At 37.7% G+C, this 26,124-nt stretch overlaps 1 protein-coding gene across 2 annotated transcripts in view; it reads right to left on the bottom strand.

The window, feature by feature from the left end:
* TRIM24 (tripartite motif containing 24) overlaps positions 1–26,124 on the bottom strand; it is a 57,219-nt gene that overhangs the window by 23,191 nt on the left and 7,904 nt on the right. The window contains exons 1-7 of one of the 2 annotated variants that reach the window (XM_048946090.1): positions 12,940–13,038; positions 8,969–9,167; positions 7,556–7,703; positions 5,384–5,516; positions 3,995–4,111; positions 1,983–2,097; positions 1,134–1,280 (exon numbers count right to left, since the gene is read on the bottom strand). In XM_048946090.1, coding sequence (XP_048802047.1) covers positions 1,134–1,280; positions 1,983–2,097; positions 3,995–4,111; positions 5,384–5,516; positions 7,556–7,703; positions 8,969–8,980 — 672 coding nt within the window. In that variant the 5' untranslated portion in view covers positions 8,981–9,167; positions 12,940–13,038. Of the gene's footprint in view, positions 1–1,133; positions 1,281–1,982; positions 2,098–3,994; positions 4,112–5,383; positions 5,517–7,555; positions 7,704–8,968; positions 9,168–12,939; positions 13,059–26,124 lie in introns of those variants that run through there. The other variant, XM_048946082.1, reaches the window with a different exon arrangement.

Consider the following 26,124-nt stretch of genomic DNA (forward strand, 5'->3'; position numbering starts at 1 on the left):
TGCAGAGGCTTTATGGGCTAGGATGGTCTTTTTCTTAGGATTTGTAACATTTACAATCTTAAGACACCTGCAACATAAAATGTTTTCTCACCCATATAGCAGAAGTCTATGTGGCAACACTAGGCAATTCTAAACAACATTACTTAGTGTGCTGCCCTTTTTTTCCATTCAGCTAAAAAAAGTTACTTGCTAAGGCTGTATAAGACAGGCTCAGTGAATTTAACCACTTGAAATAGGTTGAGAAAACAGCCTGCAGCATTTTAATGGGTATCAAGCAAACAAACAAACTCATACACACACCAACAGATTCTCAACTAGGCAGTGAGGCAACAAAGACAAAAAGAAAACTTGCGTTCCAATTATAAGAAATTGGGAGATGGTCATCTCTCCTCAACATTACCACATATTTTCTTAATCTGGAAAGTACAATCTAGAAATCCCTGGATAAATGATTGATTGTCATCTTTTTTCTTCATTTTTAATTTCATGGGCAATCTTCTCTTTGACTGGTTGGTTGTTACTGTTTTTCAGGATTCTTCTTCATCACAAGCAGTCAATGAGATCACACACGTGTCCTTACAACACTGAAATACTTAGTTCCATAGCAGTTTGCATAAGAAAGCACAAGCCACATCTTCATTTTTATCAGCTTAACAAATCAATTTTTGAAGACTTTTCACAGAAGATGACTCTAACATAACAAAGCAATACTCTACATTAAATGCTGGATATCAGGCTTTAAGTTATATAAATACCTTCTTTATCTAAACTCAGAAGCTGTAAAATATACTAATAAGAATCTCATTAATAATTTAGGACATACAGTAATTTTGCCCAGTCTTTCATGACTTCAAGGTTTTCACTTCAGAAAAAAGGAGTTTAAGGCAAATTCTGAACATCTACAACAATACTATGGTAGCACAAAAGGAGAGAATCGTGACAAGTTAAGCTAAATTATAATAAATACACTTATGTTTTTGAGAGAAAACCAAGAAAAACTGATATACAAATATTCCAAGTAGTATGAAGTCATTAAAATGCCTAATCCCTTGGTGTCAAAGACAAATGTGTGCACCCATATGACCTAACTATAATATTTAAGGAAAAAAAGAAATCTATCGTCCTCGTCTTACCAAGCGTTTACTGTAGAGTAGAGCTGTGCTGCTTCCACTAGAAACTGCCCATTTGGAAAAATTCATGGCATGTTCCAGCTGTTTAGAGAGACCTGCCACTTCCAGTTGTTGTTGCATAAGTTTCATTCGATGCTCTTTTGCCAGAGTCTGTAAGCAGAAAATTAGTTATAGTCAAAGCATTCAACTTACAGCTGAGATACATTTAACTTACATGTTTGTGACTCAATGATCGAGAGATCTCTCTTAACTCTTCTAAAAAAATACTCCCCTACATCTTGACTATAGCTATCAGTCAAAAAAGTCATAATATTTATTCAAGATATCAAGGTTTTGCATGTAGATTTTCATTTTTTCTTATGACACATTTTCATATATATATATGCCTATATATACACAGTTTTTTAAGAACTCATTTTCTAGGCATCAATTTCAAACAACCTCCTTTGATTTTCTATTAGATTGCAGAATTTATGGAGTTCTGATGGAAAGACTTTTCATGCACGGTGCACAAAATAATGACCTACAAAAGCACGGAGGAAAAAAAACAGGTTCAGAGACAACTTTGATTATTAATATATATATATGCATATATACATACACACACACACACACACACACACACGTATATATATATAAAAGACACGATTTACAAAAGGAACACGAATAAATAAGTAAACAAATACGCTTGCTCAAATGGCTTGTGTGGGACTTCCCTCTGCTTTGGAACTGCAATAGGACATGTACAAACAGGTAATGCTAGAAATTGATTTCAACCATCACCAGAAGAAAAAAAAAAAAAAAAAAAAAAGAAAACTGGCTTTTTTTTTCTTGTGACAGAAATGAAATTACCTCCAACTGATGCAGCAGAGCTTTTCCCTTTTTGTTTATTTCTACCATCAGTGTAAATATGGCAACTTTAATATCCTGTTCCACCTGCTTTTGATTCTGATTCATCTCAAGAATTCTGCAAGTAAATAGTATAGAAAATTATATTCTTTATGTCACAAACCCACCCTTCAAACACAGAATTTTATACTTCTGTGCTACTGGGACTAGAATATTCCTTGATTATATGCACCAATTAATACATAAACAATCAGACACTTTTAGTCAGGAAAATTACTAGAAGAAACAGAAAGAACAAGTACCAGTGAACTACAATAAAATTAATCCACTGGTGACAAGTTCTAAAGACCTAAGTCTGTAAAACCTTTATCAATGACACAGATAATGGCATCAAGTGCACCCTCAGCAAGTTTGCAGGCAACACCAAGCTGAGCAGTGCAGTCGATACACTGGAGGGATGGGAAGCCATGCAGAGGGATCTGGACAGGCTGGAGAAGTGGGCCCATGAAAACCTAATGAGGTTCAATAAGGCCAAGTGCAGGGTGCTGCACTTAGGTTGGGGCAATCCCAGGTATTTATACCAAGTGGGGGAAGAGCTCCTTGAGAGCAGCCCTGCGGAGAAGGACTTGGCATTCCTGGTGGACGAGAAGCTGGATGTGAGCCAGCAGTGTGTGTTTGCAGTTCAGAAGGCCAACTACATCCTGGGCTGCATTAAAAAAGGGCTGGCCAGTAGGGAGAGGGAGGTGATTGTCCCCCTTTACTTGGCTCTTGTGAGGCCCATCTGGAGCACTGCGTCCAGGCCTGGGGCCCCCAGAACCAGAAAGACGTGGAACTCTTGGAATGGGTCCACTAAGATGATCAGAGCACCTCTCCTATGAGGAAAAGTTGAGGGAACTGGGCTTGTTTAGCTTGGAGAAAAGAAGGCTCTTGGAACACCTCATTGCGGCCTTCCAGTACTTGAAGGATGAGTATCAACAGGAGGGGGTACAATTGTTTACAAGGGTGGATAGTGATAGGACAAGAAAAATGGTTTTAAACTGAGACAGGCAAGGCTTAGGTTATATACTAGGAGGAAGTTTTTCCACACAGAGGGTGGTGACAGGTTGCCCAAGGAGGCTGTGGATGCCCAATCCCTGGAGGCATTCAAGGCCAGGCTGGATGTGGCTCTGGGCAGCCTGGTCTGGTGGTTGGTGACCCTGCACATAGCAGGGGGGTTGAAACTAAGTGATCATTATGGTCATTTTCAACCAGGCCATTCTATGATTCTATGGTAAAACAAGGGTTATTATAGTTATTTAGTTAGTTACATTTAGTTATTTCAGTAGTAATGCTCAAATTGGTAACAGGGCATACTCTTACATCGTGAAAAGCACTGCTAAAAGACAGGGGATAATAACACTAAGATGCTGCAATAGAGGAGAATGGTTTCTGCTCTGCTATCTTAAAGACAGGCAAAGAGAGGAAGACTTCAAGTTACACTCAGCATCTTCTACTGTGTTGAATCTTCCTGTAAGTGCTGAAGAAGCAGATACAAAGGACTACTGCTGCATGAGTTTTACAGATTTATTCCTCTGCTAGATTTGCAGTAGAGTGAATTCAAGCCCAAAGAACAAAAGTATTACATAAATCTTCAAATGTGTGTCACAAGCATTATGAAAACATGAGTCATTATCTCTCACTTTCTAAGGGATCTACACTAACAAAAAGAGCACACTGATGATGAATATAAGACCGCCTCCTGCACAGTTTATTGCATAACTTGTTTCACTGCACCCAAGTTATTGTTCCCACGGGTTTGAGCAGAAGAGTTACTTAACATAAGCAAGCACATTAGAAAGACACCCAACGAAATAAAAAACTGAAGCTTTTGGAAGGCCAAGAAAATCTTACAATTTTTCTTTCTGGAAGCATATAAGGACTGAGGTGCAAAATCTACTAATCTAAACATTTCATCAAATTACAGTGTATATTAAAGTTGCAATCTGTCAGTTTCAACCTCAAAATCCAATACATACCTGTTCTGGATCTGCTTCCCTGTACATTTTATATATTTAGTCTTCTCCATCAGTTTAGTGATTAGAGTCTCAATGATCACTTTCTGGTTCTGAAAAGCTTCTTCTATGAACTGGTACCTGAAGTAAAGAACCGGTGAGTATTTATACACGCCAAAGGTAGGATATAATAAAAAGCAGACTGCCCTACAAAAGGCTTTGTAACATGAAGAAAGATGCTGTTCAGGTCAAAAATTTAACTGCCATTATGGAGGTATACGTCAGGAAATGCTGACCTATTTTATTTACAGCATATTCCTTTATTCCTTTTAATTTTGACTTTAAGTTTTTAGAATTATGTTTTTCATAAAATTGAAGGGATACTGTGTGACCTTGTCACAATTCTATTGAAAGAAAAATTAATGTTGTGCTGTAGCTATTACTCCAAGTGAAAGAGCACATAAGCTATTACTTCATGCAAGATAAGGATGTAGAAGCAGAAGAGATTGCTGAGTCAGTAAAGTCAGTAACACTAAATCAAGGAATTGAAATCAGCAAAAATTTGTGGGAAAAAAAAAAGAGGAGACATTCTGAACAGGATATAAATTGTAAGAGAAGGAGAATTTAAGAGGAAGACAGCAATTCAGCAAGATCAACATTTAGTTGGTTCCAAGAAGCAAAACTGGACAACACTCCTCCACCTACTGATGTCTGTCTGCCTTGTCAGCCAAGCAAGTTCATTGGGTGGTTACATTTAGAACAGTGAACATATTAATGTTTAACCTATGAGCACATCTGTCCCAGGCCAATACTGTTATTTGTTAACAGAAAATTACTGTCCTGTACCCAGGAGTTGTATATTATTCCTCTTTTCATCTTCTACAGCCAGTAGGAAATGGCCAAAGAACAGAAACCTAAAATTTGAATGTTATTAAATAGCATTCTCAAAGTACAGTATAGTTAAATTTCAGATTTACTTTTCTTTTCTGAAGAGCTCTTCATAGAAAAATTGTCCATTTGCTCCATTCTAAATTTCTTGGGTATTGTTTGGTTATATAAACATCTTGTTGAAGGACAAATGGAAAAATTACACATAAGCATACAGTTACATAACAGCCTCTGTGCTAAGGTCTCTCTGAAAAACTGCACAGCAACAAATTCCATCCAAATAAATTGTCAGTAAATAAAGGTCTTATTCTTAAACCACCAGAGTAAAAACTGAAAGAATTAGGTTTAACTCCAAACTATCACGCATTTGCCAGCCACGTTCTTTTTGACACAATCTCAATTTTTTTCCCTGATCAGAAAATTTAATTTTTCACCCAATTGAATTGTATACTGCTACAGCCACAATTAACTTCAAGTTGTCTTCCTGCACGCAAGCTGTATAAAACACTGACTTTGTTTTCATACCTGTGCTCTTTGTGTTCTAGTAACTGACAATCTCGGCAGGTCAACTTGTCACACGTTTCACAGTACAGCTTCAGCTGCTCCTTTTTGTGGAAAGGGCAAAACACAGGTCGCTGACTGGTCACACCAACTGCCTCTATTGATTATAGGAAGATGTCAGTCCAGACTCTTGAAATTGTTATAGATTTGCATTATCATGTATTTCCTTATTATGCTCCTCATCTATATGCTAACCAGAAGTTACTTATGTTTCTTCAGGAGCCCAGTCTAAACGGGTTGGAAGTCTCAGTTCTTGAAGTAAATACAAATGAGTATAGGAAACATCATCACATATTAAAAATGATACCTGTTCTCCTATGCAATGTAACGAGAAGAAAAAATACTTTTCTTATGACTTGGGCTGTATACTGAGTTTGTGAGGATTATACAGCTTGTAATGACACAGCCCTTTCTTCACTGCAGACCAAGAAGGCCACTTTCCTGTACCCATACATTTGCTTATCTTAATAAAAAATCTGCAGCGTGATTTTCTGATCTATATTTCACCAAAATTATTTGAAAATGACTATCACTCAGAGGAGGACTGAATATTCCCATTCATTCCCTTCCTCTGGCATATTTCTCAGCAAATTACACTCAAAGTAAGTCATACACTACTCTTGTCCTTTCCACATACATTCAGCAGTCACTTCTGATTAACTAGTATGAAAGTGGGATGTAAATATAGCACCCAAAATATACTATATTGGAAACTACCCTTTGAGAAGTAGATTACAGAAATGATAAATCCTGCCACATATAAAATCCACAGAAACTGACATTGAGGAGTGAAAAATACATACATGTATTTATAATAACAGAAAATAGTTCACAATAAAATACATAATTACAAGATCATCTATGTCCAAAGGACTTACTAGAACTTAGCCTGAGTAGAACATTTGTCAGCACCCTATTACTTTTGTAAGTGTCCTAATGTTGCTCGAAGACGAGACAAAATGAGCATAAACTGAAACAAAGATGGTTCTCTGTAAATAAAAGTACAACCTTTCTCACCATGAGAAGAGTCAGGCATTCACAATGAGAACACTCAACATTTCTTATAGGCTGTACTGTACACTGCAACAATCCTTGTTTTCAAGGCCCAAAAGGATAAAGCCTGAACAACCTGATGTGACCTCACAGCTGAATTGCTTTAGGCAGGAGGCTGGACTAGATATTCTCCTGATGTTCCTTTCAACCTCAAGTTTCCCAGATCCTACTGAGGAAAAACTCCTAAATTCATAACATGTTTTCCTTGAGTTTCTAAAGCAGAACATTTCAAACTTAAAATATACTTAGCTAAAATGTGAATTCTGGCACACTCCGTTGCTAAAAAAACATGTCCTTATTATCAGTGCAGAAAGAATTTAATTTATTAATTCTCCCTTTGCTGTGATATTACAGTAAATTAACATAACTATTTAGTAGATCTCTAGAAAAGCTAGAGGAGCCAAATACATGAAGAAGTATTTTCTGTGGTTAATCTGTAAGCCAAGACAATAAAGTGCAATCACTCCAGATGAAACATCACTTTTATATTTATACTGGCTTTATACTCATATTGGTATGTATAATGTTTAAAACATTTCAACATAAAAATTGTAATTAAATACTAATCTGTAAGTTTTCTCACCACTATGTATCATATCTGATAGAAGAAATTGACTATTATACTTGCAGCCATGACAAAAATTTGTCTTTTCAGTAGCTACATTCTAATGAATCTAATTCATTCTAATTCTAAACAATAACAACAAAAAAAACCCAACAGTTTTCTTTTGTTAGCTGAGCCATTTCAGAGATTCTCTTAAAGAGTTTAAAGTGCTTCCAAAGAAACACCAGAATTAGTTCAAATGGTTGCAGCCTTCAGAATGGAACTGAAATAAGTGAATGGGAGGCAGGAACCAACACTTCCTGTTCCAATCAGAAAGTAAAACTTATTTTGTTAGTATTCATACGTAGCAAGAGTTTACACCACACTGAATCTGTCCTTTTACATTTACTAAGATTAAGGGACAGTATTTTTGAAATGCATCATTTTAAAAATTAAATGTGTTGACTTCATTTGGTTTTCTGATGCATTCTTTGTGATTAACACACATCCTTTGCAAAATTACAAATCAAGTATGTTACCTGGAGATACTTCCTCTTTCTGTCTTACAGTATGATCCTTTGTGAATTTAACCCTCTGGTGAGCTCTGATGCAGGTCTTGCACAACCATTCCACACATTCCACACAAAACCCATGAGCTTCTGCATTGTCTTCACAACTTGTGCAGACCTGACACGAAGAGAAAAAAAATGGCAGCTATGAAAATAAATATAGCATATGCATACAAGCTATTATTCATATATAATCAATGTACTTCTGTAGTTTCCCTACAAGAGTAAAATGGGAACGGAAAACTGCCTGAGGTACAGGAACACTATAAATAACTATATAAAAGTAATTGAATGTGACTTGTCAAAGAAAATGGTCATTTTATCAGTGCTACTCTAGAACATTTACCTGACATCACAGAAGTCAATCCATTACTTTCCACCTGACACTGCACACTTAGGAGTTGTATGATGTTTACTATATAGTAAATATTTCACAAGAGCATATTGTAAGGACAGAACACAATCAGCACTGCTCTGATTTTAGAAGACAGAAGCTTTAGTTTTAGTTTCTGTTCATCTACACAAAGTTACAGGAAACACACAAAGTAAAAAATAGCAGGGTCCCTCTCAAGAAACTCTGCATTGCTACTTTGAGACAGATTACAGCTTATTAGTAAAGCTACTCTTCAAGATATTTTCAGGGAATCTGTAACATTTTTCAAACTGTGGCCTCTGGACTAAACCCAAGAGATCTAGAAAAAAAAAAGTAATTTAGGATAACACCTGACAGCCCTGGGCAGCCTGGTCTAGTATTAAATGAGGAGGTTGGTGGCCCTGCATGTGGCAGGGGGGTTGGAAATTCATGATCCTTGAGATTCATGACCCTTGAGGTCCCTTCCAACCCTGGTCATTCTATGAGTCTGTGATAGCAATCAAAATATCCCTGCATAAAGTTAGTATCTCCGTAAAAAAGTTTTCCTTTCGACCAACAATTTCAGCAACAGGTTGAAAACTAAGAGTGATAGACAACAACAATTTACATGCTCATAAAATTATTTCATTTTTAAGTCCTCCTTTACAGTCACATAGCTCATCCTTCACATTCCCCTCTCCAGTCATACCTTGAAGCTTTTAGGCAACTATCATCCATTTCTATCAAGGTTTAGCACTGCTGCAAACAAAAGATTCAAGCTGCCTGATGATCACCTCTATCCTAGAGATCCCACCAACAGAGTTATGCTAACAGGATACAAGGGACAAAACTTTAGATCTTGGTTTTCCTTTTAGTTTCATTTTTAAAAAATTCAGCTTCTGCACCCACACAAGATAAAGAGATTAAAGCAGAAGCAACAATTTTTATCCTAAGCAGATATGTACAACTACGTCCCAGTTTGCCCCTTCCAGAAAATGAAGAATATTAGCTGATGAGGTGAACTGACTTGCCTTAGGCCACATAGCAAGTTACTGACAGAACTGGAATTTGAAAATACGAGTCCCAGATTCCCAACGCTGTGCTTATTCTTCTGGATCGTGTTGCCTCTCACTGTAAATATCTTCTGAGAAATTATGTTACAACACAAGAGTGGGAGACCCTTCTTGTTCTCAATTGGAGTATGAGGCAGTTCACGTTCATAAAGGTGACCTGAAAAGGAAAACAAAAACTGGGCTTGTGCCCCTTTTTCTGTTTCTTTACAAAAAGGAGGCCTGAAAGTCTTACTAAAAAACCTTCTTAAAAAATATGTTCTGCTTGTTTTTATGTTTTTTTCCCCATCATCTCTTCAACAACAAAAATTCTATTGCTATCTAGACCAGTTAATTAGGGAAAAATATAAAAGGCATAAAAAATGTCCAAGAAAATGAAAACAATTAAAGGAAGTTAATTATAACTAGGAAGTTAAAAATTGTACTTGCCCTTAAATTTTAATTTCTATGACACTTCGGGGGTGGGGGGAGAATCATAAAGCCATACTGAATCCTTAGATAAGAATGTAAAACAAGTAAATAAGCATCGCTGAGGCGTCAATTCAGTGTTACATTTGCTCTGGCTGCAAAACCCATGAAGGAAATTCTCTGCCTCCTTTTCCAGTTTCTTCTCCGTAAAAGTACTGATGCAATCCTTTGCCAGGCTGGTGTAAAACCAGATTGATTGCATCACTGCTGCCCAGTGATCAGTTACATGAGCACTGCTGACTGAGCAGAGAACTTCTGCAGGCCAAGAAGCTTTTAAAGAACTTGTTGGCAGAGAAGTATTGTCATACTATGCTCCCAGATTGACTAGGAAGAGGTTTTGCAAATACACAGAATGAGAAGTAAGATTTTTCTTTAAACTAGAAAGATAAAAGAAGTGAAAAGAAGATAAGCAGGAGAAGAAAACAGAAAAAAAAGAACACCAATCTTTCAGGCCTTTTCATTATTATTATTAAATCAAAAAAGCAAAACAAAACAGAAAAGGTGAAAACCCAGTTAGTATTAAAAAATTAATAAATATATTATGCTCTTCCCAGGTCACCTTTAGCAATCTCAGGCAGGTAAGCTTGATATGTGTCAGACCATTCAAATGAGTTCAAAAGATTTCAGAAAGTAATCACTCTTCCTAGATTCCAAGATCTTTGTCTACTTTCTTTTTGCAATGCGTTTTAACTTTTTTCTGTCTGTTTTGACCTGTTATTGTTAGAAAGATGACTGTGATTCAATAACCAGTCAGGTGGTGTGAAATGAACTGAAACTCTTTCTTTGTAGTCCAAAAATACATGTATTGCAACTTTATACTCCTCAAATCCACCAAGTAGAAGACAGACAGATTTATAAACTTCTTCAGAGACATTATAACTCATGCTGTCAAAATAGTTCTGCTCTGTAGGTAAAAACTAAATTTGCTTCCACCCAGTTCTTATTTGAAAAATGCATTTTCAGATCGAGATTAGATTTTGCTAGAGCTCTGACTTATTAGAAGAAATTGCATACCTAAAGTACATGGAAACATAATTACCGGAAATATAAGCTATATTCTTACAAAATCTAAAACTATGTCACACTTATTTTGACTCATACAAGCATTCCTTTAGTAATTTCAAAGAAAATTCTCCCTAGTTAACTTGTAAGTCTTTATTCTGGTTAGATAGATTTATTTTTAATTTACTTTTCCTTACAAGTATGTCTAATTCAGTTACTAGTTTTAGTATTTATAACCCTGGGAAGTGTTCACTCAGCCTTCATTCAATTTTAATGTAAGCTGAAATTACTCAGCATGTTCCAGGAAGGTTACGATATTTTCTGTTCTAAAAGCTTGTTTGTTTACTTAAAGACAGATTTGTATGCATGAGCTGAGGTAATAGAGCTGTCTTCTCAGCTGCTACTCTGTACTACCTACTCTTCCAATTAGCTTTAAGTATCAGAGACATTAAATAAGCAAAATTTTTGAGTTTTGAAGGAACTCAGTAGCATTCCAGAGAAATATTTGTTCAACTAATATTCTGAATAAAAATTACTCCAGGCTAAATTAAATGTAATAGTAACCTTTATTTTAAAAAACACCGGTGCCAAAAGTGATATTTCTTGGCACATACAAAAGCAGCAAGGACAACATCTGCCTTTTGGGAGATACTCACCCATCTGTACTTCTAAATATGAATCATATCCTGACATCTTAAATCACAAACCCTAAGGAACATATCCTTTCTGCAACATTCCATTACTGGCCACCTTGCTACTAAGCACATCACAACTATATCAAGACAGCCTATTATCCACTGTTCTAAACTAGCAGCTTTCAAAGATGTTTTCACCATGGCTACAGCTTTGTTAAGGTGTTTAGCATACTAGTTCTTCTTTGGAAGAATACACGGTAGCTACTTTGGTATCATACAAGTTCCTGACTTCACCCTGACAGCACTGAGTTTGGTGGATACTCCAGCTGTTGATACCCCATAGCTCAAAGGAGTATGCCCAGTTTTGCATGGTTACCATCAACTTCCAAGAATAACGAACCCTTGAATTTTCCATTCCTTATCTAAGACACAAAGGTCTCAATTACCCCCCACCTTAAAGTTTAAGAAAAATCTAGAGGAAGAAGAATGAAAACAAAAACTCTTCTTTGCCATCAAAACCAGTAGAAAGAATTCTGTTTCTATCCAACTCCCCAGAGCAGTACGTCACAGGACACGTTATATAACTTACCCAGAGGTTATGACACAGGCTCCAAAGGTAAAAAAGAAAAAGAAAAAAAGGAAAACTGGAAAATGTCAGGACTGCTTTTGCCTAGCAAAGCAATTTGTTATCTTGCTTTTCTTCCTAACTGAGGCAACAAGGACTATTTTTTTTTACTGGCAGAGTAATCAAAGGAAACCAAAGGAAAAAAAAAAAAAGAAAAACCCCAAAAAACACCTTCAAACAATCCTACATCAACAGAACACTGACATATTGCTTGTACTTCAGAGACTTCCAACTAAATTCCAGTTTCAGGTAGGGTATATAATTTCTAAGAATCAGAGCTGCAAAATGTCCAACTCTCTGAAGACAGCTAAATGGCTTTTGGAGACATAAGTCTAAGTCCTCCTTCTTGGGGATGAGGACAGAACATATGCCTTTAGTAGCCAGTGAGTCAGCATTACAAACCTGATTGGTACTTCCATTGACTCTTGACATACCCATTCACACAGGTAAGCACAAATTCCAGCTAAGCTTTCAAACAAGCGGACTAAACAATAAAGGACTTCTAAGAAGACATCCTCAAAACAAATAGATCGAAAGCCAATAATACATTTCCCTAGAACAAGATGAAAGGCAATTTCCAAGAAGTTCTTTAAGGCCACAATACAAGTGACATTGGATTAGCTTAAAATTGACATCACATTGAAACAGTAATCTTTTTTTTTATTGTTATTACCAAGAATGCAGCAACATAAAGAAGCTGAATCATTTCCAAGAAGTTCCTGGAGTTTAATAAAATCTTGAAAAGATACTTGGTCTCTCTCATTAGTTGACAGTGAAGACATGTTATTTAGTGCTGTGTTTTGCCAGTGATAATGAAAAATAAAAGCTGACTGAAGCAGAGGATTGCATTTTACATTGGGATCTCCTGACATGGTGTCATTTAGGTCTCTGGATCAAAGAGTGCTGAAAGTGTCCTGTCCAAAGTCTAGAAATTTCCATTCTAATATCTATTTCTTGCATTTAGTTTTTATTATCACAATGCAATTTTAAATTGATAATTAAAAATAGCTTAAACAACCTTCTTCTTCACATGCACTTTCATATATTTCAACTGATTTTCTAGAGTAGCTACTTCATATGATGACTAAGTACTTCAGGTCTTTTTCTGTATATGAATAGCAAAAAAGGCCATGCAGCAAGAAGCCAAGGACATGCATACACATCCAACACGCGTTAACTTGATTACATGTTAATGCACTTACCTGATTTGATTTTTCTACTGTGCTACTAGGAACCTCTGTGGTATCCTTCACAAAAAAGTTATCTATGATGTGTCTCTCTGCGCATTCCTGACCACAAATTGGACAGCGGATAACACCAACTGGGGGGGAAAAAAATCTAGTTATGCTTGCGCAACTTAGGATTTATCAAACAACTTCAAAGACAGCTTGTAAGGATAAACACTTTGAAAGTCAACATTAATACTGTTCTATCCATTACGTCTGAGTAAGAAGCTTGTTCTCATTCGTCACTGAAGAAACCTTTTACCTGTTATTCCCTGATGATATGTTCCCTTAACCAAGGTCAAGTATCTCCGTTTCAATCCTACTTTAGATTTGCTTTAATCTTATAGAAAATAAATTCCTTTTCTTCTAAAAGCAACGTATTCCATTGACAAATTGTTGTTACACAATTGATTAAAGCAAACATTTATTAATGTGGAGTATTCATTAGTGAGAGTGAACAGTTCTACACACACCAGTAGCATGACACGACTGACTTCTAACTACAGTAATGAGAGAAACTGAAATGCAATAAATTCTAAGAGAAATTGTATAAAGGAACAGACCTGCATTAAAATAGCAACTACCTTCATAAAAAGCCCTTGCTTGATATGTTAAGGAATAAATGAGCAAGGTCTTCTCCCTCTGTTCTGCAAGACACACTGGAGAACAATTCTAAGGTAGTACCTGCAAAGTCCTGTGGAAAATCTCTAAAACTGTTTGAATGTCTCAGTCACTGAAGGATTGCTTAGCAGTGAAGAAGAAAGGGAAATAGTGTGTTTAGTTTGCAGCCGGAACAGAAACCAAAAGTGCTCTGCTGAGGAGGACGCAGAGTATGTATAGAGGATGGATGGCACTACTCTCCCATGCAAATATGGGCAAGGTTCCCTGCTGCAAGAGGTGCTAATGTGATGTGAAAGAGTCTCAATGACCCTGATTTCAGCTGGAGTAAAGGGTCAATGCTGAATTCCAACTACTCCCACCTCACATGCAAACTACAGATATGCATGCAATATACTTCTCTTACAAATAAAAAGGACTACAATGGTCAGGTGTGCACCTGCCACCTGGGTATTACTAGACCAGAGACTACACTGGAAGCAAGGGTGGTAATTTGGATTTTCCTTCCATGCCTATCCACTTCCTCTTTTCCTCTCCCCACCTCTGTTCTCTCTCCCCCTCTTATTTTTTTTTCCTCTCTTTTCAAGTTACATTAGAATGTAACACAAGGCATACATTCATGGCTTGTCACCAATGCAGTATAGAAATTTAAATATATGTATTCTCCATGTCATGTGCTAGGTATTGTAGTGGGATGCAAATAAATATTTAACCAATCTTTTGGTGTCATTTCACCTTAATTTAGCCTGAGGTAATCATGATCCAGTTGGATCACGGCAGTAACATAATCCAGGTTGAACACAGAGCTGACAACCAGTAACACAAAGAGTTGAGTTATCCCTCACAAGAAAAAAAAAAAAAAAGACAAAGTCATTCTCAAGACTTGGAGCTTAACAGTGAGTAGACCAGGTTTAAGCAAAGAAAACCTGCAGAAACATTTTTAAAGACACCTCTTCTACATGCCAAAACAACAGAATGTCTTATTAACACCAAGGTTTCTTTATCTTCCGAGAAATCTCTGAAATGCTGACATTAATGTATTGCTTTAAGGAAATTATCTACACTCACAGCTACCAAAAGGAAATGCATAAAAACTAAGTCAGGTTGAAATAATCACTTCACAGAGGGGCAGCACTGAGCTCTGTTCGCTGTGACAGCAACAGGGTCTGAGAGAACAGCAGGCAGCTGTGTCAGGAGAGGGTTAGGTTGGGTTTTAGGAACAGGTTCTTCACAAAAGGGTGGTCAGGCTCTGGAACAGGCTCATCATGGCAATGGTCATGGCCCCGTGATGCTGGAGTTCATGAAGTGTTCGGACAAATCTGTAAGACATAAGGTTTCTTTCTGGCTGGTGCTGTGTGGAGCCAGGGATTGGACTCAATGATCTCTGTGGGCCCCACCAAACTTGGGATATTGTCATTCTCTGATCTAGGATGTAGGATCATGCAAATCCCACAGCACAATAGTGATGCAAGACCAAACCAAGACAGATTCTAGACCTACAGCTGTTATTTCAAAAGAAGCATGATTTTAAGGATTAAGAGAAGCTTATAGGTATAGTTTAATGCACCAAATTTAAAATCAGTAAATAATTCAGCACCTGAATATTTAACTAAATTGGTATGTGCTTAATTTTGTTCCTGTTTCACTTTTTAATTAAAAGGCAGAAGTGCAGAAATCATTCAAATATTTTACTTTCCATAAAAAAAAAAAACCTGAATTCCTTATGTTTCACACAACATTTAGATAACTTTTCCATAGTGTTATTCCAATAACATGCTAGAGATCTAAGCACATTATACTCAATTAGCTCTTCATTCCTGAAATTTAGCCAACAGCTTCCCCCTTGTGTGCAAGGCATTTCACTTTCATCTGTAAGGCTGTGATACTAAGCCTGCTTCAATTGTAATTGCTATTTTGCAAGTCTGTGTTTCAATACACATCTCTGCGGCTTCCTTTGATAGACACATTCTATATTTTGGTTAAAACTTCTGCAACTTTTTTACACCATTTTCATGAAGGATAATAAAAAAAAAAATCCAATTCAGGTATGTCAGGTAGGTAATGCAACTCTTCAGTTCTTATTTTCTTCTCTTATTAAGCAAATCAATTTGCCACAGACAATAATACTCAATCCACACACTTGCTGGAAAACACTTTTTGTAAAAAAGAACATTTCATTACAGTGAGGGTTACAAACAACCCTGTGTTCCCTCATTGCTCATTCTTGGTCCAAGCAAGACACAATTCTCTCGGAAAACGCAAGCAACTGAGCTGGTCCATACATGTGTTTGGGAGCGGGGTACAGAAAGAATAGCAGCAGAAGGACAGTGACAAAATGGCGTCTGTCACTGACGTGTGTATGAAGCAAAAGTGCACCACTGCATTCCTCTGTTTGGAAAAAGGGCACCCACTGACGTTCATCAATGTTTACTGAACATTTACAGACTCCAAACAGTGGCTGTGAGCACAGTGAGGCAGTGGGGTGGTGTGTTTAAGCGCTGGTGACAGCAACAGTGGGTCACCTCCGCTGGCACACTTCTATGAGCATGGCATGCAGGCCATGTTAATCACTGGTGAAAATGCACAGCTAATGGTGGTGACTACCCTGAAAAAGTGTTTTGCAGCTGAGAATTTGCTCTATCAAATAGCGTTACTGTGCTTTTTCTATCTGTATTAGTTCTCATGGAAATAAATATAAGGTATTATTTTCAGTGTAACCTATATAATATTTGTCATTTTTGACACAGAGAGACACCCGCTATGCACTTCAGCACTGAAACCAAACATTCCACTGGTCTTTTCACAGACTGAATATGGCAACAGTAAGGCTGAGAGACTGTGCAGATACTAGACTGAGATGGGAGAAGGAGAAAAAAAACTGCTCAAACCTCTCAAAATCCTCCTGAGAAGTTTTTCTTGAATCCCTTATGCTGTCTAACCCACGAGCTGTAGGCATAATTTAGAAAAAGCAAAAAAACACTGCAGGGCAGCTTTAAAAGAGGGAGGAAAAAAAAAAGGCTATCTTAACTGGCAATAAACAAAATTAATCTTCCCAAAGTCAGTTGCATTTTGCCTGTGATGGTAACAGTGAGAAATCTCCCTACTCCCATCTCAACCCATGAGATTTTTTGTCTTATTTTCTTTCCCCATCCTGTTGAGGAGGAGGAAGTAGTTAGCAAGGTGTTTGGCAGACAGCCACAGCTAACCCACTGCACATGAGTCTTACAGTCTTGTTGGCTGATTTTATGCTTTAAACTAGAATTCTAATTCAGTTTATATGAAATCTGAAGCAGCACCTAGAAAGATGCTGGTCTATACATAATTTAGCAGATTTTATATGGAGAAGACACTGCTTTACACTATCACAGCCCTACAGAGATTTGGAAAATACACAACATGCCTATTACAACAGTCACGTGGCTTCACAAGGGCAAACCCTACTGCCATCCCTCTTTTGTTGCAGCCTAGGATACAGTTGGCCTTCTGGCTGCAAGAGCACGCTGCTGGCTCTCATCCAGCTTTTCACCCACCAGGACCCTCAGGTTGTACTCTGCAGGACTGCCTCCAATCTGTAGACACATCTGAAATTGCCCTGATCCAAGTATAACACCTTGCACTTGGCCTTGCTGAACTTCATTAGGTGCATATTAGGTTAGAAGGGGTGCAGAGGAGGGCCACAAGGACAATGAGAGGGCTGAGACACCTCTCCTACAAAAACAGGCTGAAAGAGCCGGGGTTGTTCAGCCTGGAGAAGGCTCTAGAGAGACCTTATTGCTGCTTTTCAATACTTAAAAAGTACTTACAAAAAAGGTGAGTGACTTTTTACAGGAGTATAGCCACAGGACAAGTGGCAATGGCTTTAAGATAGAAGAGGGTAGGCTTAGATTAGGTATTAGGAACAAATTCTTCACAGAGGCTGCTGAGACACTGGAACACGTTACACAGAAAAGTATTCAAGGTGAGGTTGGCTGCAGCTTTGGTCAACTTGGTCTACGAAAGATGTCCCCACAAACAGCAGGGGAATTGAAATGAGATAGTCTTTAATGTCCCTTCCAATCCAAACCATTCTGTGATTCTGTTCTATAAATTATAATATATACTGCATGTACAGCGAGGATCCATAGAAGAAATTGGAAACATGCTTTGAAAACCACCTTCCTCACCCAGCTTTCAAGTATGGAGGCTTAACTAAAAAGATGGACAGGTATTCCCTTCCAGTCCTGACAGTAGGAACAAAATAGGACATCACAGACAATGATTCTTGCTTTCATCTACTAATACACCTGCTGCCATACTTTAGTGTATGAAAAAGAGGCAGATTAATTTAACAGTGTTAAGTCAGATGGCTGAAGTAAACATAGGATTGCCCATGCAAGCCCTTTGCTAACAATCCAACAGGTGGTGTGCCAAGCAGCTAATGCCTTTCTGAACAAGCAAACAGGCAATGACATTTTCCAGAGACTCTCTGCCTTGTATTTCATCAGTCACAATAACATACATTAAGAAGGAATAAAGTAAATAAAGACACACCGATACAGTCCAACCTTTTTTTTTTAAGCCACATTCCACATATGCACAGTCATTGGTGCATCATTTTCCCATAAGCATTTAATTACATTTTAAGCTTTTTCTTAAGCTGCACAGAATGCTACTTCTAAATTAACCTCTGAAATAATTAACATTTCCTCCATTGAGTCCCTCTGCAAGATACTCTCCTAGTACTAAAGTGAATCCATTCAATTTTTTTTGTGTGGGGGTTAACATTTTGAGGTAATCACACAACAGATTTCTAATCATGCTTAGTTTTAGTGTCAATTCTTCCTTCCTCTTGTTTCAAGACACTTCCTAAACTGTGCCATAAGTTACTTCATTACTTTCAGGCCAGGAACTCTAGCTTTATACAACAATCTGTTCAAGAAGATTCAAGTTCTGAGTAGTAGGATATTAAAAGTTATTTAGTTGATTTTCTTCTATAAATTAGTAAGAAAAATAACTCTATTGAAACTAGAGGAGAAATAGACTACGCCACAAAAATGGGAACTACTTCACTGCTTTAAAGGAAAAAATCCCAAATTATTTTGCTGCTCCTTCTCGCTTTAAAAGTCCCATAATTTTCATTAAGGCAATGAGGGCAAAAGAGGGAAAATCTGGAGAGCTGGAGCATTACATATTATTAACTCACATAACATGGAATAGAATTTTTCAGATAAGTGGAAACTCACATTCCTGAATGGTGCAGCTTTACCATTTATCTTGATTAAACTTGAGATAGGAAGAAATCTTTTAAATTCCATACAGAAGTTCTGATGCTAAACTAATTCTTGACCCAACCAGTTCTAAAGAGCTTTGAGATACTTGTGACTGAATTGAATAGTCAAAGATAGAAAGCAAACCAAAGAAATTCACTGCCTATCAGGAAAGAAAAGCTTCAAACTGATTCTTCACTTGTCTCCTTACATTAATACAAGCAGAGGGAGATCCTAAAAGGAGACAGGCAGGCCACTGAGAATTGAGGCAAACTAAACTATTTTCAATGCACTCATTTGCTTGTGTCTACCATGACATTTTTGCAGGGAGAAAGATGTTTAAAACCTACATGCATGTTTATTCTTGCTTGGAGAAATTAAGTTGCCCCATGACAGATTTTATTTTTGTCAAAGTAATCCTGTAAGATTTTTGTTGGCAGTGATCTTTTTTACTGAATGGAACAAGCATTTGCAGAGTGCTCAAATGGGCAGGTGGAAGCATATTACTTAACTTGGGAGGTGCTCCATAATCACCACTATGATTATTATGAGGATCACGTTAAGTGATCATAACCTGCATTTTCCATCCAGTCCTCTGTGCCAGGAGGTGCTCGTGCAGCTACACGGCGATCTGGATCAAGAGCACATGACTCTTCAAGGTGGTGAAGTAGAGATGAGCACTCTTTAGTAGCAGCATCCACTAAAACTGTGGAACCTTACACTCAGACCCTGCTTGAACCAGGCCTGGACACCACACTCCTAACACAAGTAACAATAATGGCTGCCCTGCTCATTTATTTCTACCCTACACCAACCCCTCTTGAGCAACCACTGAGATTCATGTTGACATGGGTGGACTGGGGAATACAACATGGATTCATTTGGGCGTTTGGGGAGAGAAGTTAGTTTCCAGTGTACCAGCCCTCACTCTCTACAGATTCCTGGTGCAGTGTGCCTCTTCAAGGAATACTAGCCTACGTTTTATGCATGTAAGGCAAAGCATTCTTGTGCTTCTTCACAAACTGTATACTGCATCCATAGGAAAGCCACCCCAAGCCATTCAGCAAAATGGATTTAAGACATACATTGCATTATTTCCAACTCAACTCTCAATTTCCTGGGAGTAATTCGAGACTACCGAAGCATTCAGAGACAATAGGAGGAGACGGGTCTGCTCTGACCCAGTTTCAGCTCGTTTGTATCTCTACTGCAACAAACAGTTTTCAGAGCCAATTTCATAAAGCCACTGGACAATCAGCTGCAGATACAAAACTGTAGTTTTGGTTGTAGATGCAAAGTGTTTAGCAAAAAGTAGAGCAAAATTAACAGTTCCCTTTATTCAATACTGATCAGTCCTACTCAAATGCATACAAATTTTTGACATGAAGCTCCCTGTAATAAATAGAAGACCTGCAAGCAACTGGTTGCTAGTTTTGCCTAAAATGACATAGTCATTACAGAATAAATTAATTAAGTTTGCATAAGGCAGTTTTTCCTCAATTGTATAGAAGTCTTTATTGAAATATTAACTACTGAGATTTTAGAACAGAAAATACTAAGTGTGACTTGCAGTTTTGTGTTGGTTTTTGTTTTGGTGTTTTTTGTTTGTTTTTTTTTTTTTCCCCCCCAAGCATGCAGAATAGTTAATATTAAGGTATTTTAGAGACTGAAAACAGTGCCAGATAGAAGATTTACTGTATAACCACACAAAACATTTGGGCATTTCAGTTACAACCCACAGATTTCTTATCCTCTCATTGTGTGGATGCACACCATTCATATTTGCAAGGTTTTTCATTAGAAATGCACAGGGTTGAGGTGAAACTGGATATACATACACAGGTTAGATTCTGCTGTTAAAAACAAGCATTTAAAACTTGAGAGACGGTATCATTTGCAATAACGTCTGAATCAATTTTAAAGGTAATTGCTGCTTTCCTCTTGTTTCTCATTAAGCCAATCCTGGTGCTGCAAAATTGGCAACTTCTTCAAACCAGTTTGTTCCAGAAAAAGCTGCTCCTATCTAGTTGTGACAGCCTGCTGCTGCTAGTGGAGGGAGGTAGGTTAAACCAACAAGCAAACAGTCCTCAAGGGGAAACAAGCACCTACTGCCAAAACAGAAACATTCCAAGCAACCACAAATCTAGCAGGCGAGTTTATCAAAATCCAAATGCTCTATATGCCACCTTCTAAAATGTAAATAAGTGAAAAACAGATGAAGAATACTATCTGTAATCCCCCCTCTGAAAGTGTTACAGGCCAGTTTTTATGCTGCAGTGCATTGACTTTCTTGGAAAGCACTGCAGAGCTGAATTAAAATATTTCAGCTGCTCTGTGAAATGGCTCATTGTTTTTGCCGTACATGCCCAAGCTTCGAACATTTCAGATATCACATACTGGATTTCATCTCATTGTAGAAGTGGACATCAGCCTTCACAAATTTAAAATACCTTCACAAATTCTGCATGGAGAGTTCACATTCACATCCAACGCTGTCCAACGCATTTTCTTCAACATTGTAATTATAAGAAGCGTCATAATGGTAACAAAGGGAAATACTGCTATTGCAGGATAGGCAGTATTTAAGTACTAGATTATTAACAAAAAACACCTCACTGCCTTGCAATGAACACGCTTAAATGATGCAGAAGCTTCCAGCAATTATGCCAATTTTCATTGCTGGCTGTGGCGAGCATTTCTTTCATCAAAATTAAAATACATTCCTTCCAGTTCTGAAATTGTCAAGTATTTCCAACTTGAATTCATTACGTATCTCCTAAATCTAAGTACACAAGATGAAGCTATAAGCAAGGATTTTTAATATTCAGACATTCTCCTATCACTCTCTCTGAGCAGCGCAGCAGCTTAACAGTAACATGTTGAAAGAGGCTTCAATGCAGTCCAGATAGGTACATTCTACTGAAATACCTTTACTATCCAAAAAAGAAAAAAACATTGGAATAAGAAAAATTGTTTTGCCAGAAAATGTAAATGCCAGAAAAGAAGATGTATCTCTCACTGCAGTTGTGAGCGTGACACTGCTAGTAGTCATTCGCTTTTACAGAGAAATTTCATACAGTCTGATCTTATCTTTTAGATTTTTCATCTACTACTGGTTGACAGTTCAGTAGATGCACAACAATGCCTCTACTATCAGAGAGAATACTAAGAAAGAAGGAGGCACAAACAGATGATCATTTGGGCAGTTGAAACCAGTCACACAAAGCCCTTTTGGAAGACGCTGAAGAAATTGGCTCTTTTAACCCTTTGTTGAAAAGATAAAGCTTTTACTTCATTACAGGACATAACTTATTCCATTCAGTTCCCCCATTTAGTCCCAACATTGATTTACTGTTTTAGAAAATACCATAATATTCTCATAAACGCTAAGCAGATATGTTTTTTAAAAAGTAAGCCTAAAAATAACTTTGAAGAATCTGAACCAAATTAAGGGAACCAAGCTGGAAGCTGTACTGAGGACAATATATAAGTCTTCAGTCAGAGTACTTGCGAGAAATGTCATCAAAAGCAAAAACACTAACACAATTAGGGATCTTCAGCAAGTTCATCTTACTTTCTCTTGAATGCTCAGATGAAACCATGCACTTCTTTCTTTCACAGCTTTCCCCCCATCTCAACAGGATAGGATCACCATCAAATAACAGGAAGCTGCTGATCAAGACTTGAGAGACCAGGCTCCCCGGCCCTCACTTTCTGAGCCAGTAGCCTACGGCAAGCAATTCAGGTGCCTGAACAGATGTAACCTGATCGAGGAGGAAGGATATCCTGCCTGGCTTCCAGATACTCTTCCAAAAGGAAACCAGCCTCCTGTGGATTGTGCAGTACATCTGCTGGCCCTGGTTTGAATATTACAGAGATTCTAGAAATTCACAAGTGGCAGAAGTGATTCTAGTTTGGACAGCTGGACCTCACCCTGTCTGCTCTATTTCACACTGCTTTGCTATTACAGCTTCTGCAGCCCATTTCAAATCACCAGTACAAAAGGCTGCCACGAGGCATACAGAAGATAGCTCCGAACAAACTGCAGTCTGCAGCTCCAAAACAAAACACAATTCAAATAACTTTAATTTCAAAACACAGAGCTATCAACTTCATTGCAGTGCTTGCTGCATCCAGTAGTATTCTGCTAAACTGAAAGCTGTTGCAAAGTTCTGCTCAGTCCAAAAACTCCTCAACACCTCTCCGTTGTGTTTCCTTCCTTATCACCAAAGCACAAAGCCCAGGAAGCAGATTCCTAACAGAGAAAAAGAAGGATTTAATACGTACTTACCAATAAATCCTGAGTATTTACAAAGGCACACTTCCAGCCTGCACTGGAATTAATGCTATTATGTAACAAGCACTGCCATTATTAACCTGGTAATCTTTTAAGGATTTCTAAATTAATTTAAAACAAAAAAATCTTGCTGTTGACAGAGGCAATGGAAAACACAAACAGCATCTGATGAAAATTCCCACTGACAATTTTAGTTAGTAAGAGGAAAAAAGAAGGTACTTGCTACTTCCTGTTGTTACCATCAGGGAGGTATTAGAGCTCAGCAGGAAGTCAGTATTGGAATAAAAAAGTAAACATTCAAGCCATTTATTTATTAGAGCAAAATGACTATGATTCCTAATTTCTGTCTATTGTGACTACTCCCCATATTCAAAAGCTTTTTCATATTAAAGCTTGAATGCCACAAGCAGGATTTTTGCATCTATGACAAAATAACTCTTAATAGCAGCACAGAAATAATATCAATTCACTATACCAGATTAAGTTCATGAAGTTTAGCTTTGCACTTGAGAGAGGTGTAACATTTCTTCAGAGTGTTGCCAACATTTTAATACCTTGGGTGAGATTCACCCATCTGTGTGTCAGTTTACGTGAAGAGCCCTTCGTAGTCAGTGTAGACCTAAGTAATGCACGTAGTTAGGTCATGACTTGTCTCATCCTAAAAGCAGGTATCTACATACGGCCAAGTGAATTGTATCTTAGAAATGCTCTACCTCTTTCAAATAATCACAAAATTACAGTATCATAGGGTTGGAAGTGACCTCTAGGGATCATCTAATCCAACTCTCCGTTAAAGCAGGCTCAAAGCATACTAATACAGCCATCCACTATGGAGCACCCAGATGAATAGCAAGAATCCCTCCAACAGGAACTATAGAGGAAAATACTATGCATATTTACTAAGCATTGCTTCTCCAGGTGCAGATGTACAGGGGGAAAAAAAGTCAACTCAATCTAAGCTAACTTCTTTGTGTGCAGTGTCCCATGGCACTGCTTCAAGGCTTCAGAAAACAAGATGACCACCTTTTCCCACACCCTCATCACTTCAAAATGATGAAGCTAAAAATAACGTGTATACATTGAGAGCCTCATGCAGACTACGCAGTCTCCAAGAACCAGCATTATGACGCACCAATGCTCCTGCTACTTGGATAGTGCGTTAATATGAAAGTTATTGAAAGAACTAATAAAAGTGATCCCTTCTGAGTCAGAGGCACTCTTGACTGATCAAGGAAGAACAGTGACTTCAGAGCCCATGGTACTACTTGTGGTCTTGTTTCATACCTCCTGATATCCTCTCTTGGTGCAACCTGCCATGCAGAACTGAAGCATGAACTAAATTGTGCTGACAGATGTTAACATCTATTGCCATTACAGAAATCTAGCCTTCGTATTGTTCTCTCTGTACAAAGAACAAAGCTTAGGGAAATGAATCTCCTACCATAAGTGGCCTTCACAAACATCACTTACCTATTCTTTAGCCTGATCTATTTCCACCCTCTAATGCAGTGTTGCCTGATAGGAATCATCACCTATTAGTTTAAACAATAAAGTTCTGGAAATAAGAGTTTTGCCTCCAAAACCAGTTTGGGAATGAATGACGAGTATGTATATACACTACTATTCCTGTTTTTAACAATCACAAGAGTTCCACCACAGTTTTGTGATCCTTAACCTACCTGACAAGAATAATGGCAAATGAACAAAATACTTTACAAAGCAGAACAGCTATTCTGTTAAAGATCTGAAGTCAGACATCATACAAATGATAGCACCTATACTGTATTCTCAGTAATTTAAATCAGTAGAAAGGCAGCCAAATAAAAGCCTTATTAAATCCGGTCTCATCTGAATGGAACTGGGGGCAAGGAAAAAAAAAAAAACACAAGAAAAACCAACAAACTGGAACACAATACAATCCTAAGTGTTGTTAAATTAGCTTTAAAAGGATTTTGGATTACCATTTAAAAAAAAAAAAAAAAAAAAAAAAAAAAAAAAAAAAAAAAAAAGAAACTTCCAAGACTACCCAGAGTACACAGAGCTCTTGTACAAAAGGTGGAATGGAAGGAAGAGGACAGTCAGTCAGTTCAAGCCATTTGGAATGCCCATAAAGTCTTCCCCATGTTGCCAAAAGAGCTGCTAGAATAATTATTTCTGGAATTTCACATATGTAGATTTTTGATTTTTTTTTTTTTTTTTTTTTTTTTTTTTTGAGATAACACTCGGTAAGTTTTAAAGCTAATCCATTTTTCACTTCTTGCATAGAGAAGGGACTTAGGAAAAGTTAAATAGAGAACTTCTCAAAAGAGAAAAAGTTTCTTTAACACTTGATTGAACTATTCAGTTCAAGCAGGGTGTTGGTTCAGAGAACAGCTTTCTAGCCAATGGGTTATAACCCTCACGGTCCCACTGATGGAAACAGAAAAGTAGTTAAGGCCAAGCACTGGGCAGCTGGTATGGCCAACAGTTCACAGGCATGAGTGAGAACAATAGCTACTAATACACGTTGAAAGACCCCCTGAAGTAAGGAATTAAACTACTGAGGGCTAAAATTCAATTGTTTAAGCAATCAAAGGTGTTCCTGGAACCAGGATTATGAACACACCAAAGCACTGTATCTGCCCTTGAAATGTGTTCCTGGAAGCCTGGAGGTAGCACATTACCAAGGTCTTGCTGTTAGATACTACATATCGTGACAAAGCTGTATGCTCTTTTGGCAGAGCTTGTCTGCTAAACAGGCCGTCTTTATCTCAGCTGACCCACTGTCCACTATAAAGATGATTCAAATCCCAGTATAGATAGATTTGCATACACATACAGATATTTCAAATCACAGTATTGCTGTATAGGCTGATCTTGCACCCTATTCATTTCCAGGATTGGGCCTGTCAGCACTGGACTGTTTGACAGAAGCACTGTACCTTATCTTTAAAATCAGAACCTTACTCCCACTTTATAAACCCAATTTTCCTCTGCCAGCAGTTCTACAGCTTACTGCTT

The sequence above is a fragment of the Lagopus muta genome, chromosome 1, assembly GCF_023343835.1.
Source record: "Lagopus muta isolate bLagMut1 chromosome 1, bLagMut1 primary, whole genome shotgun sequence".
Classification (NCBI taxonomy): domain Eukaryota; kingdom Metazoa; phylum Chordata; class Aves; order Galliformes; family Phasianidae; genus Lagopus; species Lagopus muta.